General features: G+C 39.6%; 1 protein-coding gene across 5 annotated transcripts in view; it reads right to left on the minus strand.

The window, feature by feature from the left end:
* IBTK (inhibitor of Bruton tyrosine kinase) overlaps positions 1-17478 on the minus strand; it is a 97313-nt gene that overhangs the window by 49342 nt on the left and 30493 nt on the right. For 4 of the 5 annotated variants that reach the window (XM_073336541.1, XM_073336540.1, XM_073336538.1 and 1 more), the window contains 8 exons: positions 13155-13332; positions 11157-11331; positions 9320-9925; positions 7951-8037; positions 3590-3672; positions 3458-3495; positions 1634-1730; positions 870-971 (listed from right to left, as the gene is read on the minus strand). In XM_073336541.1, the coding sequence (XP_073192642.1) occupies positions 870-971; positions 1634-1730; positions 3458-3495; positions 3590-3672; positions 7951-8037; positions 9320-9925; positions 11157-11331; positions 13155-13332 (1366 nt within the window). The remainder of the gene's footprint in view (positions 1-869; positions 972-1633; positions 1731-3457; positions 3496-3589; positions 3673-7950; positions 8038-9319; positions 9926-11156; positions 11332-13154; positions 13333-17478) is intronic. The other variant, XM_073336543.1, reaches the window with a different exon arrangement.

The raw sequence follows: 17478 nt of genomic DNA on the forward strand, positions 1-17478 counted from the left end.
AAACCCTTTTCCTGTTTCATTAGACAGGAGCACTAATGCTTAAGTGGCCCTGACTCCACCCAAGGCAACACTATTATTATTAAATACTTATGTAGCGTGAATTTGACTGATTCTTTACAGAAATACAAAAGATAGTCACAGCTATGAAAAGCCTACAATCTAAGCACAGATCAGCTTTGAAAATGGAGCAAACAAAGAGAGTGAGAAACAGAGGTTAAAACAACAGTAACATGAATAAATTTATATTGTGAACAAAGCTTAAGCTCCAATATTTTTCTATAGCTGAAAAAGATGTAGTGAGAGAAGGCAGGAATGGAAGTCACCAAGGAAAGCCAAGTAGATTCTGAGAAGAGAGATGAAGGAGAGTGAGGATGATTGGTGTGCTAGAAGAGGGAGGCATTTCCACCCAAAAAGACATTGTCAAGAGAAGTATGAAAGCACAAAAAGAGCAACAAAAAAAGAGTTAGGGAAGGACATGAGATGGGAATTAGGTAGAAACATGAAAAAAATTGTGTAGTGCCTTAAAAAAGTGAGGACAAGGAGTTTGAATTTGATGAGGTAAGAGACCCAGAACTGGTAAAGATACTTGAAGTGAAGTGACATGATTGAAGTTGCAGGCCAAGAAGATTATTTTATTTCTAGAATGTTGGGCAGTCTGAAGGGGGGTGACCACAGATGTCTAGGCAAGAGAGAACTATGACATGAACTGGAGATTCGCGCCTTCATTCCCATAGCCACAGCCAGAGTTAAGCAGCGTCACACTGCAACTCACAAAAAAGCTTAAACACTTACCTTCTAAACAACTGGATTTATTTTAACAAAATGAAAAAATGCAGCCATTTCATTAAGAAACATAGTAAAACACTCACGTTTTTCAGTAATGGCTACTTCACACATTTCTTTCAGTCGAGATACAAGAAGTTGGTCTGCTACCACCAGAACATTACAAATAAATTCCACATTTTGAGAGTCTGGAAATGAAGAAAAGTTGCATGAGAAAGATGACTGGTTACGTGAAAAATGCTTCAGAAAAGTTTCAACAAAGGCCAGTTTGCTCCACTGTGCTTTGTAGGTGTCATGGCATAGGTAGCTTATGAAGTGGGATTTAAAATAGGACAAGATGGTAGTGGCTTTGCAAATCTTGTAGAGAAGGAGTTTTTCTTATATATAAAAGGGGCAACATAGAGAAAACATAGAAGTGCTTGTGGAAAAAGCAGCTGATCATGGTGTCTTCAGCAAAACGAAGGTCGGGGCGGGAGACAACACTTGCAGTAAAACTACAACTGACTCCAAAGTATAAAATGATATCATATTGGTAGGGGTTTACCAAATAACATATATGATTCAAAAGGCAATACAATATCTTTTTAGTAAAAAAGGTAATCTAATTGTGGTACTTACAGTACCACTTCCCCATAACACTCAAATGTCTCTAATTTGAAAGAGTTCACACTGTAGTGCATAATATCCAAACTTTCTGCTCCCTTCAGGTGTCTTTTCCTTGTTTATTAAAATGAAAATAGCAGAATTATTTGAAAGAGATCAAGCTGAAATTTATTCCTTTTAAAAACTCGCTGTCAGCTGTTCATGCCCCCAACTCTACAATTTCCAGAAACAAATATATTGTCAGCACCTTTTATTGCAGGAGCTTCATCTGTATAGATGTAATCCAGGATAACCTGCAGTATGTCAGAATGGATTGGCATTTCCAGAGCTGCACAACAGGATGACTAAAGGAAAAAGGGATAAGAAGAGTACAATTTCAAAAACTGATCATTTAAAAATCAAAGGTGATTACAAGGAATTACTCGGGAAACTCCAGTTCCTCCAAAACAAGTAGGTCTCTCAAGAATCTGAACTCCTGCAATACTGGATGGGTTTGAAGGATGGGACCCTATTCAGTTGTCAATACCGATGCTATATGCTGCTTTGGCAAGTCTATTCTGATCAGAGTAGTCGATGCTTATGAGGATGACTTGGGGGGCGCTGAGACCATATGGGACATGACATCTTCCGGGTACCAAGGCCATCTTAGTGGTCAACTTAGATGTAGACAGTACAGGAATTGTGTGTATAGTTCTCTTAGTGGTTGAATGCTCCCATGATGCAGTGCTCTGCTTGTGCAGCACCAAAGGTCTCAATACAAGGCATGCTTGTTGTCCTTTTTCTCTGCTGAGCCCAGAGCCCCAGGCACAGGATTGGTACCAAGAATGTTTGCAGCCTCAGCCATACCCAGGGTGGGACACAAGGACTCCTCAGCAGTCTTCACAGGGACTGAGGTCTTTTTGAGATGGACTCTTTCTGGGGACAATGACTCCATTTTCTATGGGTTTTCTTCATGAATTTACCTCAGGTAAACAAAGGTGAATGTGCTGAAATTGACAGGGCACTGTGTTCATTCAGTGACTGATGTTTGGGTTGGGGAGCAGGAGGTACGAGAAGGGTGTCTCCTGGCCTGGACATGAGGCTAGTTGAAAGGAACACTCCATCATTAAGAACCTCAGTTTCAGCTCCAGATTTTTTCTTGCTCAGTACTTAAAAAAGTACAGCAGATGGAACACTTTTGCAGGATATGAGACTCTCCCAAGTAGTGGATAAAATGGGAATGCCGGTCACTGACCAGGAAGGACTCCCAGCAAGAGACGCACTGCTTGAAGCGAGCCTGGCATACCCTGGGGCAATGGCATCTAGCAGGGGAAGGCACCCCTTGCCCAAAGAGGAAAGAGATAGAGAGAAAATCCCCCTGAATCCCAAAATACAAAAGTTAAAATAAAATAACTAAAGAAAAATAATAAAATAAAGAAGGGAAACTAGGCTAAGAGACTTTGAAAGTAAGGCACATTAACCCTACGTCTCAGGCCAAGACAGGTGAGAAGGAACTGAGGGCGGTTCGCTTGCATAGTCATAAGTAATCTCAGAGCAGGGCATGAGGAAATGCAGCCCAAACAGGCACTACTATCAAAAATCTCTGATTAAAGACACATGGTGCGTGAGCGCACCTGAAGTGGAGCACTCATAGGGACACTACTTGAAGACTAATATTATCTACATGTCATTTATTAAGACCTACTGCAGAAAGGAAGCTTAATACACCTCCAAGGATATTAGCAATTCAAACTCACTGGGGGGAGGGGGAGTTATAATACTACAGATTATTTGCAGTAGAAATTTCTAAGATAGCAATATACTTACTAACTCAAAGTCTGCTTTTACATAAAATTACCATGTCTCATAACATTTATGCTTAATTTTTTTTATTTAATACAGTTTCTGAACGGTTCAAAATTAGTTTCTCTGCTAAAATTTCCCATTTTCCTACAAGTTTTACACAAACTGTATTTTAATTTACATTCCAGTTAATGGCAAAATCTCATTTGAGAAACAGGAAAATCTTCATTCACTTACATTAATGTGAAACAACTAACACGGCACACATATTTTTAACTGGCAAGCTTACCTCAATCCAAGAACTGCTTAACATCCTATGAAAGTAGTCTGTAAAGAAAAAAAAAAAACAAGCTCATTTTGAGACATAATATGAGAAGCAAGTTATTGTGAACAAAAGAATCTACAGATATTACATACATACCAAGTCTTGCACAGAGTACACATTTGTGACAAGGGAATTCCTTTCCATCTATAGATTTCATGGTCACATCACAGAGGTCCGAACTACAAGACATTTAGAACAGTTATAATCTGAAATTATTAGCAAATATAAACTATAAACAGTTCATTTCTCTTTTGTGCTTGAAACCAGCTTTGACAGGATTAGGCTTCTTGTCCTCTCAAAGAGGGGAAGGAACGTACAAATATTTAACTAGAAACACAATACATTTACCTTTATGATGGTAAACATACCAAACAAGACTTCTCAGCAGTCTTAAAAGGATTTAAAAAAAAAAAAACAACCCACCATAAGCCAAGCTAGTCAAAAAGCAAGCTAACTAGTGAAGAGGATTTCCTCCAAAACCAATTCTATCTTCCAGTTATTGCTTCTCAAGACTGTGCTCTGAAGGCAGGAGCAGCCAAGCTTCCTGCAGATGCAGAAGGTGGGTCTGATCTCCCCTGTGGTGCCAGGAGTGGCCCAGCAAGGGGCTCCTAGCTGCCAGTCCTGACCAGGTTGGGGAGGGAGAGGACTTCCTCTTCCCCTACATGGGCCCTCTCAAGGGGAGTCCAGACCCAACTCCAGGGACCTCTCCCTGCTGCAGGAAGGTTTGAGCTGGGCAGGAGCTCTGGAACTTCCTACAGACACCTAGCTGCTAGTCCCGGTCAGGCTAGGGAGGGACAGGACTGCCGCCTCTTCTGCTCTTGAGTACATCTCCTGGCTGCAGAAAGCTCTGCACACTCTCCCCCCGCACACACACACACACTTCCTGCCCCCATTGCTCTGCAGCTGCAGGTGGAGGAGTCACTGTACAGGGTGAGCCCTGCTGCCCCCCTTCCAGATGCAATTATTAGCTTGTTTCAATAAAATAAAGGTCATGTGAATTTGACAGAATTTATTGATGGACATTTTACAGCAGCAAAACAACACTCAGAGCTCAACTCTCTGCTTGGTAGATATGGGCATCTGATATGGTTTTGTAGGGTAGTGATCTCCATTGGTAGCCTCATACTGGAGAGCCACTGCCTTAAGTTAACAAAAGCAAGCGAAAAAAAAAGTTCTGGTTCCTAATGTTATTAACTGAACGTCAACATGGAGCATCCAGCAACTGTGTCTTCCCTCATTCCCTGTCTGAAAACACCTGTTCGTGTTCAGACACAGCTCTCTCTGCATCCGTGGAGTTTGTTGGAATTGTCAGCCAGTTCCGAGCTAGCCTTGCAAGATGGGGGATTCTGCTTTCCACTGAGTTTCAAAACTGTAGCACAGGCAAACTACAGTCCGCGTCTTTTGTGATATTTTTGTAAGAAGGAATCTCCAGCCCACAATTCTTGTCAAAGCCAGTAACTGCATTAGGCCAGGTAAATCCACCATCAACAGGTGCATTTGTGCAGGGTCAAAAATACACACAACTTTTAGGAACCCTGCTGAATGTTGTTGAAACTTTTGAGCAGTTTTTGCTGCATTGCTTGACTCTTTCCCATAGCAATAGAATTGTTTGAGCTTCTTTGCCATGCAAGAAAACACCTGCTGAGCACTGGCATTTAACTCAGCATTGTCAGAGTGATTTTCATTTGATTGTGCTTCAGCCCAGAACAGGACATCCATTACTTTGTTGTATGCTTGGAGGATTGTGACATGTCAAGATTCCAACCAAGTGATTAAGTCTATCAGTCCTGTGGCATTCTTGGCAATGAACTGAACTTCCTCATTCAGCTGAGCATTGTTTAGAACCTGCATTTTTGGTGTCAGTGTGAGCTCTTCTGAGATGAACTCCAAATAGTACATCAGGTGAGCTGCATGGTATTGTACAGCCTCAAATCAGAAATTTCAACAAGTAATTATTGGCTCTGGGGGAAGTTCCATTTTTTCCCCCTGATTTCAGTCATTGGTGCAACGTGCTGCCTTGTATCACAGTTTGTGGCTAGGGCAGCATTTAAAGATATTTTAATGTAGCTGACCAGTTATCAACTTTCCCTAACTCACATCTCCACAGCTCCCTGACAAGACAAATTATATGTGCATTACATGTACTATGGACAACATTTGGCATTAGACTTTGGTGAACAGATTTGAAAGATTTCATCATGTAAGTTGCATTTTCGCTTATGAAAGCAGATACTTTGACAAAGTTCACACCATATTTTGAAATGGTTTTAATTATCGCTTGAAAAACTCTACCATAGTTAACAGCATCGAAGTAAACGCAGCTGGCAAGCACTGTTAGCTTTTCTGTCTGTACATCTTTGGCCTTGTCAGAAATAAAATCAAACAGAACATGCAGTACGTAGTTGTTTTGCTCAACTGTGGACTCATCCGAAATAACTGCAAAAGACTCACATGCGTTAATTTGATACTTCGCTTCCTCAAAATGTGTAGCAAAAACCTTAGGAAGGTAGTCCTGTTGTAACTTATTCGCAGTTGGTAAGCAACTGGCATTTTGGGCGATCACGTTTTTCCAGTGGGATATTAGCATTTGCAAACACATCCACAAGTTTCATTCTAGCTAAATGACAGATCTCAGAGCTCTCTGTCATTTTCTTTTTTCTTTAAAAAGAAAAGATGAAATTGTTTTTTTAACTTTTCGTTTACCAGCAATGCACTATGCGCAGCCCTCTTTCTGCCTTGATGAGTTTCCAAGTCTAAGTGGCGCTGAACTGTTGCCTTACGTGTATGATCCAACAAAACATTGCAGTCTGTACAAAGTAGTTTGTCACCATCAGCATGTAGAATTTGGAAGCCAAAATTCTTTCACTTGATCCACTGTATTAATGATTTTAGAGGTTTTTGATTTACTTTGGACACTCATTTTACACTTGTAATTTCACTTGTCTTCCGGTAGGATGCCAATTGAGATTACTATGCTACAAAACTGCCCCAATGTTCGTATCTATCGATCAGTGAGTTGAGCCGAGTGTGATTCACTGCTGTAAAGTGTCAATCAAAAAATTCTCAGTTCTTCATCTTTCTTTTTATTTTTATTGAAACAAGCTAACAATTGCATCTGGAAGGATGGGGAGGGCAGTTCTCTGTACAATTACCCCTCTCCCCACAGCTGCAAAACGATAGGGAAAGGAAGCAAGTGGAGGGTGAGGGGGGCAGAGCTACTTGCACCTGGGAGAGGTACCCAACAGCAGGCCTGCAGGGCAAGAGAAAGTCCTGTCCCTCCCAGCCGGTTGGGACTAGCAACCCCTTGCTGGGGCCCCCACAGCACAGGGGAGATTGGACCCACCTCCACTGCCGGAAGCCTCCTCCGGCTGCAGGAAACTCTGGAGCTTCTGCCCAGTCCCAGAGCTTCCTGCAGCAGGGGAAGGTACACAGAGGTGAGTCTGATGTCCTCCCCAAAAGCATCTGTGCAGGGGAAGGACAAGTGCTGGCCCCCGCAGCCCAGCCAGGATTCTCAGCTAGGAGCCCCTGGTTGGGGCATTGCCAGCAGCATGGGGGAAATCAAAGCCATCTCACCAAGCCTCCTCTGTCTGCAGGAACCTCCAAGGCTGCTGCCCAGCCCCAGAGCTTCCTGCAGCGGGGAAGGCACTCAGAGGTGGATCTTATCCTTCCCCCACCCCCAAAGAGCAGCCGCGCAGGGGAAGGACAAGTCTTGTCCCTCCCTAACCTGGCTGGGACTTGCATTTAGGAGCCCCTGGGCTGGGGCACCTCAACAGCATGGGGAAGATCAGATTTCATGGGGAAGGGCTTATTTCATGGTCTATGAGATGTTTTTCACTGCCGTTAAATTTGCCCTAAATATAGCCTATTCCAATGTAAGTTAAAGAATTAAGCTTTAGTACCACTGTAAGCATTGAAACAGGACCAAGTAATTCAGATATAAATAGCAGTAGGGTAAAAATTCAGGTAATTTCCCCTTATGGGAAAATATTTCAGAGATTCTTCTCATTAAGCAACCCTGTAAATTTCTAATTGAAGAAGTCAAAATCTATATGGCTTTAGTAGGAACAACAACATGTAGCCCTGCAACAGACAGAGCATGTCAGACTGGAAAAGTCAAGTTTTCTTCTGATGTTACTATTCTATAATATAAATGAAGCCATGGAAAATGTGAATACACAACAGACAAACACAATCATTGAGATCTGGTTCTGAGTACTAATCCAGTATCTCAAATTACAAAAGTGTGGTAAATACAAAGAATCGCTCTCCAATGACCATTAACTGTGAAATACACACATACACCCCTGACAAGTAATAACACTTTACAAAAAATTTCAGGTTACAAAATTTTGGCTGCATCTGCTTAGTGTCTACTTAATTCAAAATGAAGTGAAAGGTACTAAAAAATAAGGTCAGATACACGCAGAGACTTGACGTCGCTAGATTTTAAAACTTACCATTTTTGGGGGTTTAACTTTGGTTTGGTTCCATTTTTCCTGTTGACAACATTAATTTTTCCATTTTCTAGTTTAACTCCATCCAATCTGCAGGCACAAATATTACAAACATCAATTATTATACATTACTGATAGTTATAATGATAAAGAAAAATAGGTTTGAAATTTAGTACCACTTAACATTGTGACCACAAATGAAAGGACAACAAATGCACTTCACAGAAACCTAGGAAGTCTATTAAGAAACAGACTGATCCTTCAGCATAGATATGAAACGGATATAAAAACAGATTGCTAGGCTTCTCTCTACCACTTTATTACTCCTATTTATGTATCCTGGTCCAACTGACAGGTGGGCTATACAGGTAGGCTTAGCCATCCGCATGGTGTTTGCTGCTTCTGGGCCATACTTTGAGGCGGTATGGATTATCTTGAGTGTCGAGAGATGTATAGTGTTAGAGATATGCTATGAGGGTTAATTTGTAAATTGGGTGAACACATATGGTGGCTTTATTAGAAGGCTGAGGGACATTTTTGCTTTTAAAATTACTGGGCTCTGTCCTGGCTGTTCTTTTATGTGCACCCAGCTGTGGTAACTGCTTCCTTTTTATGACCACCACACAATGGCTGAGAAAGCTGAACAACAAAGCAGTATGTTAAAATGCAGAGTGGGGGAAATTGGTTTACAAGGGTTTACTGTCCTCAGTCCTTTTGATGATGGTACAGAGACACACAAGACAGAAAAATAGTATCATGCAGAAATTTGTACAACAGCAGAGATGTTTAATCTCAACTCCACTGGTTTCGTCTTGTAATATTATCAGAAACACAAGGCATCAGTTAACAGGGTTCCAGTTCTTTGTTTCATACTGTTTAATGCAAAGTCTGCAGCATCATCCATACAAAGATCAACATCAACCACAGATAAGAGCCATGACTTTATATGTATCACACAAAGGACGAAACATACGGTCAGTCTGAGGCAAGGAGTAATCTGGAAAGCTACATTATTTGCATCTAAACTCAAACACAGGAGGTCCCCACATCTCAAAACAGAGTAGAATCTTGTAGAAGATTCCCAGGATAGGATTAAGATGAGACTAGTGCTGAAACACAGCACTTCCTGCACCAGAGAAGGCCTAGTGGCTCAGTTGGTAACACATTGCTTTAGCTGAAGAGCTATCTCATAATTCTCTTTTTTCATAGAACCCTCAGTTGCTGGGGGTCAAACTGGGAGTCATGTCTGCCCAAACTACATTGGTAGTTAAAACCTTTCCATTTTTAGACAAGCTTATATATGGTCAGAAAGGGACAAAAAGCAAGCACCAACTAAAGTGGATGCTGCCAAAGAAAAAAAATTGTAACACACCTTATGCTTAAATTACTGAGACCAAATTTCTTTGCAGCACCTTGCAACATTTTTATGGGGTTGACTTCTTCACCAACAACTTTGCCTTTTTTAGAAGACTTGGGTTTGTTCTTCTCTCTTTGATTTACTACATGCACTTGATTACTTCTGTAAACTTCAAATGCAGGCTTTCCATTAACATCTCCACTGAAACTCATTTTATTAAGGTTAGAAATTAAGGTATCTTGATATTCTTCTGTTTTTTCCTTATACAACATTCTTGGTTTGTAACCGTGAGTCAAAAGATCACAAGTGTCCATGTATATGAACTGCAGAAGGTATGTAAACAAATCTTGATGAACCTTCTCTATCATAAAGAGATCACATCCTACAGCATCTTCATCTTTACGATAGACATCTGGAGAATCTAGTCGATTGTCATCTGAAATGAACAGCTTCCTGAAGAAGTCAGAACGCATGGCCAAGATGTACTTGTGCGCAGGGATCATCCTAGTGCCGATCTGAAAAGTCACATCATGGATGTTGTCCATTTCATCTGTTTCCCCTAACAATTTGCCAAAATCCTCAACAAAACTTGATGATGACACACTTGGAATTTCATATAGGCTATAAAGACAAACAGTTATTTTTTATTTGGTTGAATTTTAAATTCTATCATGAGGGTTTTATTTTAAAATGAAGAACCTCAATTTTTTACTATTCTACATTACTATTCAAAGTTTCATACTGTATTCTTTAATATAAAGAAAATTCCTAAACTGATTAAAAGTGCAATATAAAAGCTAGATATTACACAATACTCCATATATAAATATATATTAAAATAATCCTGCGACATTTTTCTAAAGCACCAAATAAAGATAACATTTTTCTCTTCATACAAAAATGTATGGCTTAATATTTATAAAGTTATCAGCAGTATTAGTACTTTGCATGCTACCCATGTCATTTTATTGCAAGGAAGTGCTTGAAGTAATTCAGAAATGTAAGAATCTTTGACACGCTGCATACTGAAGTCCAAAACAAAAATTCACGTTAAACAATATGCTAGATATTCTAAAATCTAAAAAGAGAGTGCAAGGAGCAGTACATCTTTCAATGTTTCATTTACTCCAACTTTATTTCAAAGATTTAAGTTTTTGTTTAATTTAAAAAACAGATCTACTTCTGTCTTTCAGTTTCTTATATTACAGGGCATCTCTGAGAAACAAGGAACCTGCATGTTAAGAAGGATTTCTATGACACTTTATGGAATGGAGAGTTAAAAGTACATTAGAAGGTAAGTTTTAAAGGGGACTTGATTATAAGTGTTTGGCTTGAACATTTTGCCTTTGGATAAACTAAGGGCTGGTCTACACCCAAAACTTAGCTAGGTCTATCTATATCGCTTAGGGGTGTGGAAAAAAAAATCACACCTCTAAAACACAGTTAAACTGACCTAAGCACCGTGTACACTGTGGCTAGCCCAATGAAAGAATTATTTTGTCAACCTCGTTACTGCCATCTCAAGACTAGTGGATTCACTACAGCAACGAAAGAACCTTTCTGTCGCTGTAGTATGTGTCTACACTGCAAAGTTTCTAGTGTAGACATTCCCTAATTAATGGCTTTTTCCTTAAACAACCTCTACATAGTTGTCTACAAGTAAGTGCTAAGCCAAAATGACCATATTTACTATGATCTCTGGAGTAACCAAAAATGGTCCTCTGTAAAGTAGAAATTTTAATTGAAAATGAAGACAAAACAAGACTTAATGGAACAGAAAAATGCTTTACACCCACAACCCCCTCAGTACTTTCAGTAATTGAAGTTACAGCCATAGATATCTGAAATATACCTTGTTTTAGGATCTGACTGTAAAACAGCAAAGTTACATCCATTAGGATCTGTGGTAACACTAACAGCTCTGTGGACAAAAGCAAGCTTCTCAAGTCGAATTCTTTCAAATACACTGTTTGTATCATAGTGACAAGACACATCATATGAGGAATTCTGAAGACTTGATACAACCTCTGTTAAAAAAACATGGAAGGGTCAAACTAATTAAGATTTAACTGATAAAACAAAGGACAAAATTAATTACTGGTGTGAGTCTACTGAGTTGAGGTCAACAGAGTTACAGAGATCAGACTGAAGACTTTGGCCCAAATAGCGTTGACTGCAATCAGGAATGGCATGCCTAAAGAGATAAGCCTACCTAGATTCTGATCCCTGGACTTGGGAGATCTCCCACCCAATGAGTACTCATCCAACCCAACCCTCCTCATTTTGTGAGATATCACACCCAAGATGGCATTGCTATGGATTAAATGAAGCATACTCTGCTTTTTCTATTGTACTTCAGTTACAACACTAGTAAGATATAGTACACAAAATGTCCCTTTAGTATTTTCATGGTATATCTTCAGTTTGGAAAACTTAAAAGAAATTATTTTATTAATTATAAATTTGTGGCAAGTGAATTCTGAATAATGAACATTGGGAAATATTACTAAAATATTTCATTCCATTTCTGCTTAAAAAGATATTAAAATTATGTGCTTCTTAAACTGTAGTCTTAGGCAGAATGCAAGAACGCTATTAATACGCAACAAACAAAATGAAAATCTTTCTGCCTAGCCAAAATCTTTCTACCTTTATAGGGTCACCAGTCCAGCACAAGGCCAGGGAGAGTGAACCCAAACTACAAAGGCCTTTGGTTCAACGTCTTTCAAGAATAAAGATATTTTAGTGCATTATGGAACTGTTAAGACCAGACCAGCAGTAAGTAAGACCAGTGCACCATACGTTGCTATGTGGAAGGTCCAAATTAAACAGATTCCCTTGTTCTGACACTTTACAGAGCTAGAAGAACAGAGATGAGGAGGAAGAATTACCATGACATGTGACCTTCTTGGAAAGTAGAAAAGCAAAAAAGGAAACCTGATGGGTTAACTCAGTGTTTTGAGGAGGGAAGGAAACACCTTGCAATGAAGGAATGCAAGATTGGAGGCTTAAAACTGAAATAGTAAATTGGAAATGAAGGTCATGGAAATGTGATATGGCATTCATCTGTAGGCCATAAAAATCCAAACCCATCCAGCTTGGTGGTAACAAAGCAGGTACCATCTGTGGACTTTCAGTTGGTCCATGTGAATAGAGCTGATTTTTTCAATCAATTCCTATGGAACAGGTGTTTGCAATTACAAAAAACAACTTCCTACTGCTGGGACCCTTAGTCAGCAGATTCAGCTAAGAATACAAGGATTGAATTCTTCTGGAAACTGAACTACATGCTGATCTATATAAGCAGTGTCCATGAAACAAGATAAAGTTACCCTAGCAGGGCAATGTGAAGAAGCACATACTCTTTTCACTTGTATCAATTCTTTACTGACAGGAGGACCCAATGCTGTACATCCAGTACATTTCAGGATCACTAACATTCACATAAGCATTGGACACTTATGACCCTTTTCACCATGAGTTATTCAGGATACAGATTGTGCACCAGAAGCTCACTGTAAACTGAGAAAGACAAGTTAAACTGAACATGGTGGGGCAAACAAAAAACAATAGCAAAAACACTAAACTAGCTGAACAGTGCCAACTCTCTCCTATTTCTTTTATCTATCTGTCAGTCATGGAGGAAGTAGAGATAGCCCATCACATACTACCAATAAATCAGGCAGATTGTATAAGGGAAAATTCCCTCTCCCAATACAAAACCTGAAAAAAATTACAAATGTTGGGTGCGAGAGGAGAGAGAGGGAATGTAAAGATATTTATTGAATTAGAAATCGGTTATAAAACGTAGTCATGTACTTTCAAAAACACCTTAAAAGCATGAACTAACCTTTCTTTTCGGAAGTTTTTTTCCCTCCTTCTACCCACTTTCCTGTAAAGGCGTCACCATCCTGCGTGACAAACATTATTTCATTCCTATTTAAAGCAACGTCAGACATGAAGACTTGGCGGCCATAGACCCATCGACACTGCTTCATAGGACTGTTGGATGACTTCCAGCAAAACACCTAAAATATTAATGGTGAGGTGGAGGGGTTAAAGAGAATTTAGAAACCTACAGAAAAAAGCAAGTCAGTGATGTGCACTACAGCTTTATTAAACCGGAAGCACATGTTACCTCAAAATTATTGAGGAACAGAGGGAAGATTATGAATTGTTAACAATGCAAGTTTATTTGCAATGAATGATTTATTTCACTGTGAGCAGTAAAGGAAGATGCTCAGATATCAAAAGTTACATGCCTATTAAAAAAAAAAAAGGCTTAAACACTTTCTACTAGATAACTTTCCTTGTTTTGATGTTCATACCTACAATGTTTAGTTGCAAGTACCATTCTAAAAACGTAGGAGTCTACTGTTGCTATCTGCATTTTTAGAATAAAGCAGCAGAAAACTGAAGTAATTACTATGAAGTAGCTAGATTATGAAGCAATTAGGATTCCAGTTGTACTTTCCCTCTTTCTTCTTGCACTTCAATAGAACCCAAATGAAATATCTTGTTCAAGGAGAACCAGAAGCATACCAGTCTTTAATGAGGGCAATGCCTACCAAATGACAAGTAGATTCCACCTCTTAGTTATTTAAGTACATTTGTCTTCTAGTTCCTTTGCTTCTAACACCAGGCAACATTCAAAATATATCTATTTTTTTACAAGAACAAAGATAGTCTAACACATTTCAAGAACACAATATGCCTGTCTTTAACTATCAGACTAACACCACCAAAAAAACCTCAATGCTTTTTTAAACTTTAAGAAGATAAAAACATAAGAATGATATGACTCAGAACAGTCAACGGCCTTCTAGGCCAATATTCTGTCTTCCAACAGTAGCCAGTGCCAGATGCTCCAGAGGGAATGAACAGAACAGGGCAATTATTGAGCGATCCATCCCGTCATCTAATTCCTGCTTCTGGCAGTCAGAGGCTTACAGACACCCAGAGCATGGGATAACGTCCCTGACTATCTTGGCTAATAGCACTGATGGACTACCCTCTATGAACTTATCTAATTCTTTTTTGAACTCCATTAGAGTTTTCACCTTCACAATAGCCCCTAGTAACGAGTTCCACAGATTGACTGTGCGTTAAGTGAAGAAGTACTTCCTTACATTTTTGTTAAACTTTCTACCTATTAATTTCACTAGGTGACCTCTGGTTCCTGTGTTATGTGAAGGGATAAACAACACTTCCTTGTCACCTCCTCCACACCATTCATGATTTTATAGATCTCTATCGTATCTACCCTTGGTCGTCTCTTTTCAAAACTGACCTGTCCCAGTCTTTTTAATCTCTCCTCATCTGGAAGCTGTTCCACACGCCTAATCATTTTTGTTGTCCTTTTTCCCCCCCACTCTAATATATCTTTTTTGAGATAGGGCAAGTAGAACAGCAAGCTGCATTAAAGGTGTGGGTGTCCCATGGATTTATACAGTGGCATTTTGCTATTTTCTGTCTTATCTATCCCCTTCCTAATTGTTCCTAACATTCTGCTAGCTTTCCTGACTGCCAGTGCACATCAAGTGGATGTTTTCAGAGAACTATCCACAGTGACTCCAAGATCTCTTTCTTCAGTGGGAACAGCTACCCAACGTTTTTTATGTAAAGTTGGGATTATGTTTTCCAATGTACAATAATTTGCATTTATCAACATGAAATTCATCTGCTATTTTGTTGCCCAGTCACCCACGTTTGTGAGATCCCTTTGTAACTGTTCACAGTCAGCCAATTTGGTCTATTTTGAGCAATTTTGTATCATCTGCAAATTTTGCCACTTCACTGTTCACCCCCTTTTCGAGATCATTTATGAATATGTTGAACAGCACAGGTATCAGTACAGACCCTTGGGGAACCCCACTATTTCTCTCTCTCCTTTGTGAAAAATGACCCTTTTAACCAGTTACTGATCCACGAGAGGCCCTTCCCTCTTATTCTATGACTGCTTACTTTGCTTAAGAGCCTTTGGCATGGGACCTTGCCAAAAGCTTTCTGAAAGTCCAAGTACACTATATCAACTGGATCACTCTTGTCCACATGCTTGTAGACTGCCTCAAAGAATTCTAATAGACTGCTGATGCATGATTCTGTTTACAAAAAGCCATGTTGACTCTTCCTAACCATATTGAGTTCATCTATGTGTCTGATAATTCTGTTCTTTACTATAGTTGTAACCAATCTGCCTGGTACTGAAGTGAGTAATTGCCAGGAGCCTTTTATAAAAGTCAGCATTCACATCCATTCATCTGGTACAGAGGCCAATTTAAGTGACAGGTTTCATACTGCAGTTAATAGTTCTGCTATTTCATATTTGAGTTCCTTCAGAACTCTTGGGTGAATTCCATCTGGTCCCTATTACTTATTACTGTTATATTTATCAATTTGTTCCAAAACCTCCTCTATTGACACCTCAATCTGAGACAGTTCCTCAGATCTGTCAATTCAAAAAAAAAAAATGGCTCAGGTGTGGGAATTTCCCTCACATTCAGTGCAGTGAAGGTTAATGCAAAGAATTCATTTCACTTCTCCACAACCTTCTCTTCCTTGAGTGCCTCTTCAGCACTTTGAACATTCAGTGGCCCCACAAACGCTTTGTTTTACACAGGCCAAGATTACAAAGCAGAATCAGAGATTTGGTTATGATCAAAGATCACCCATGGAACATATTTAAGGCAGGACAGATTTACAGAACTGCAGGTGGGGGAAAGGGGTGGGTGTGACAGTCTGTACCCCTATGTTCACCTCTTTTACAAGACTATGATAAATTCTGTACAAAGTATGGCTTGTGAGGTATAATTCAAAAACTCATTTTGCTGATCATTATTGTCCTGGTAAAATGTGTGTGGCCCCATTGTACGTAAAGTTATAAGATTCCTCTGAACGTTAGTATTAAGACATATTACAAGTCCGGGGAGCAGTCACAAATCCCAGAGACAAAAGACTCAACAAAACCTCAGCCAGGTGTCAACAAAATCAAATGAACCATCTCATGGTTAAGTGGCCATTGTTTGGCAGAAAAGAGGGTGTGTGGGTGGAAAAAAAATTTGCATCTTGACAAAAAAAGCAGCTTGGGGTTCCCGTCTACAAAGACTTTCTATCACCTGAACCTCAGGTGGAAATGTTTCTCAAAAGAAGAGAAAGAACTATAAGAAGGGAGATTAGATGCCCTAAATTCTCTCTCCTTTTCTTGCTACCTATGGCATCGACAACACCTGAAGAAAAATTAAGCGACATTAGATTGGGGGAGGGATCCTGACTGCAAGAAATTCACATCAGTAAGCCTGCTGAAACATGTATTGAAAGAGATCTATGTTCTGAATTCACTTAACTTGTTAAGTTAGGCATTAGTTGCATTTTACTTTTATTTTCTTGTAACCAATAATGACTTTTATGCCTCATTACTAATAATCACTTAAAAATCTATCTTTCTGAAGTTAATAAATTTGTTTTATTGTTTTATCTGAACCAGTATGATTGGATTGAAGTGTTTGGGAAACTCCATTTGAGATAACAAGATTTGTGCATATCATTTTTTATTCATAAAATGACAGACTTCATATGAACTTGTATTGTCCAGCAGAGCTGGGCAGTACAAGATGAACATTTCTGGGGAAAGTCTGGGACTGGGAATTTGCTGGTGTTCCTCTACAGTGTAATTCAAGAGTGACTGGTAACAGTACTAATATACTATAACTGGGAGTAATTTACATGCTGGAGGCTGTGTGCAAGCAGACCAGAAGTGGTCGCTCTCACAGCAAAGCAGTGTAAAATGCACCCCAGCCTCGGAGAACTGAGGGGATACAGCTGTTCATCGGTCCAGATTGTACCCTGGGTAACGTCATAGAGGGAAGAAACTGCGCAGCAAGTTTCCTTTTCCTTCAGTACTGCATGAGGAGAGGGGAGATAAGGCTAGACCACCAACTGTTGATTCAGTACTGAAAAGCAAAAGGGGGTCCCCTCTCTTCCAAGCAGTCATTTGCGATGTTTATGCCTAAGACACCCTTGATACTCACAAAACTACCAGTTTCCATTTTACTTGTGTAAAATTGGCATAACAATCTGGTGTAAATTGACATAAACACCACTGAAGTAAACAGAGCTATGCTGATTCATATTGGCCCAGCGACTCTATGAATTAGAAGCTATTGCAGCCACACTGG

Source organism: Lepidochelys kempii, chromosome 3 (genome assembly GCF_965140265.1).
Source record: "Lepidochelys kempii isolate rLepKem1 chromosome 3, rLepKem1.hap2, whole genome shotgun sequence".
In the NCBI taxonomy this organism is placed as follows: Eukaryota; Metazoa; Chordata; order Testudines; family Cheloniidae; genus Lepidochelys; species Lepidochelys kempii.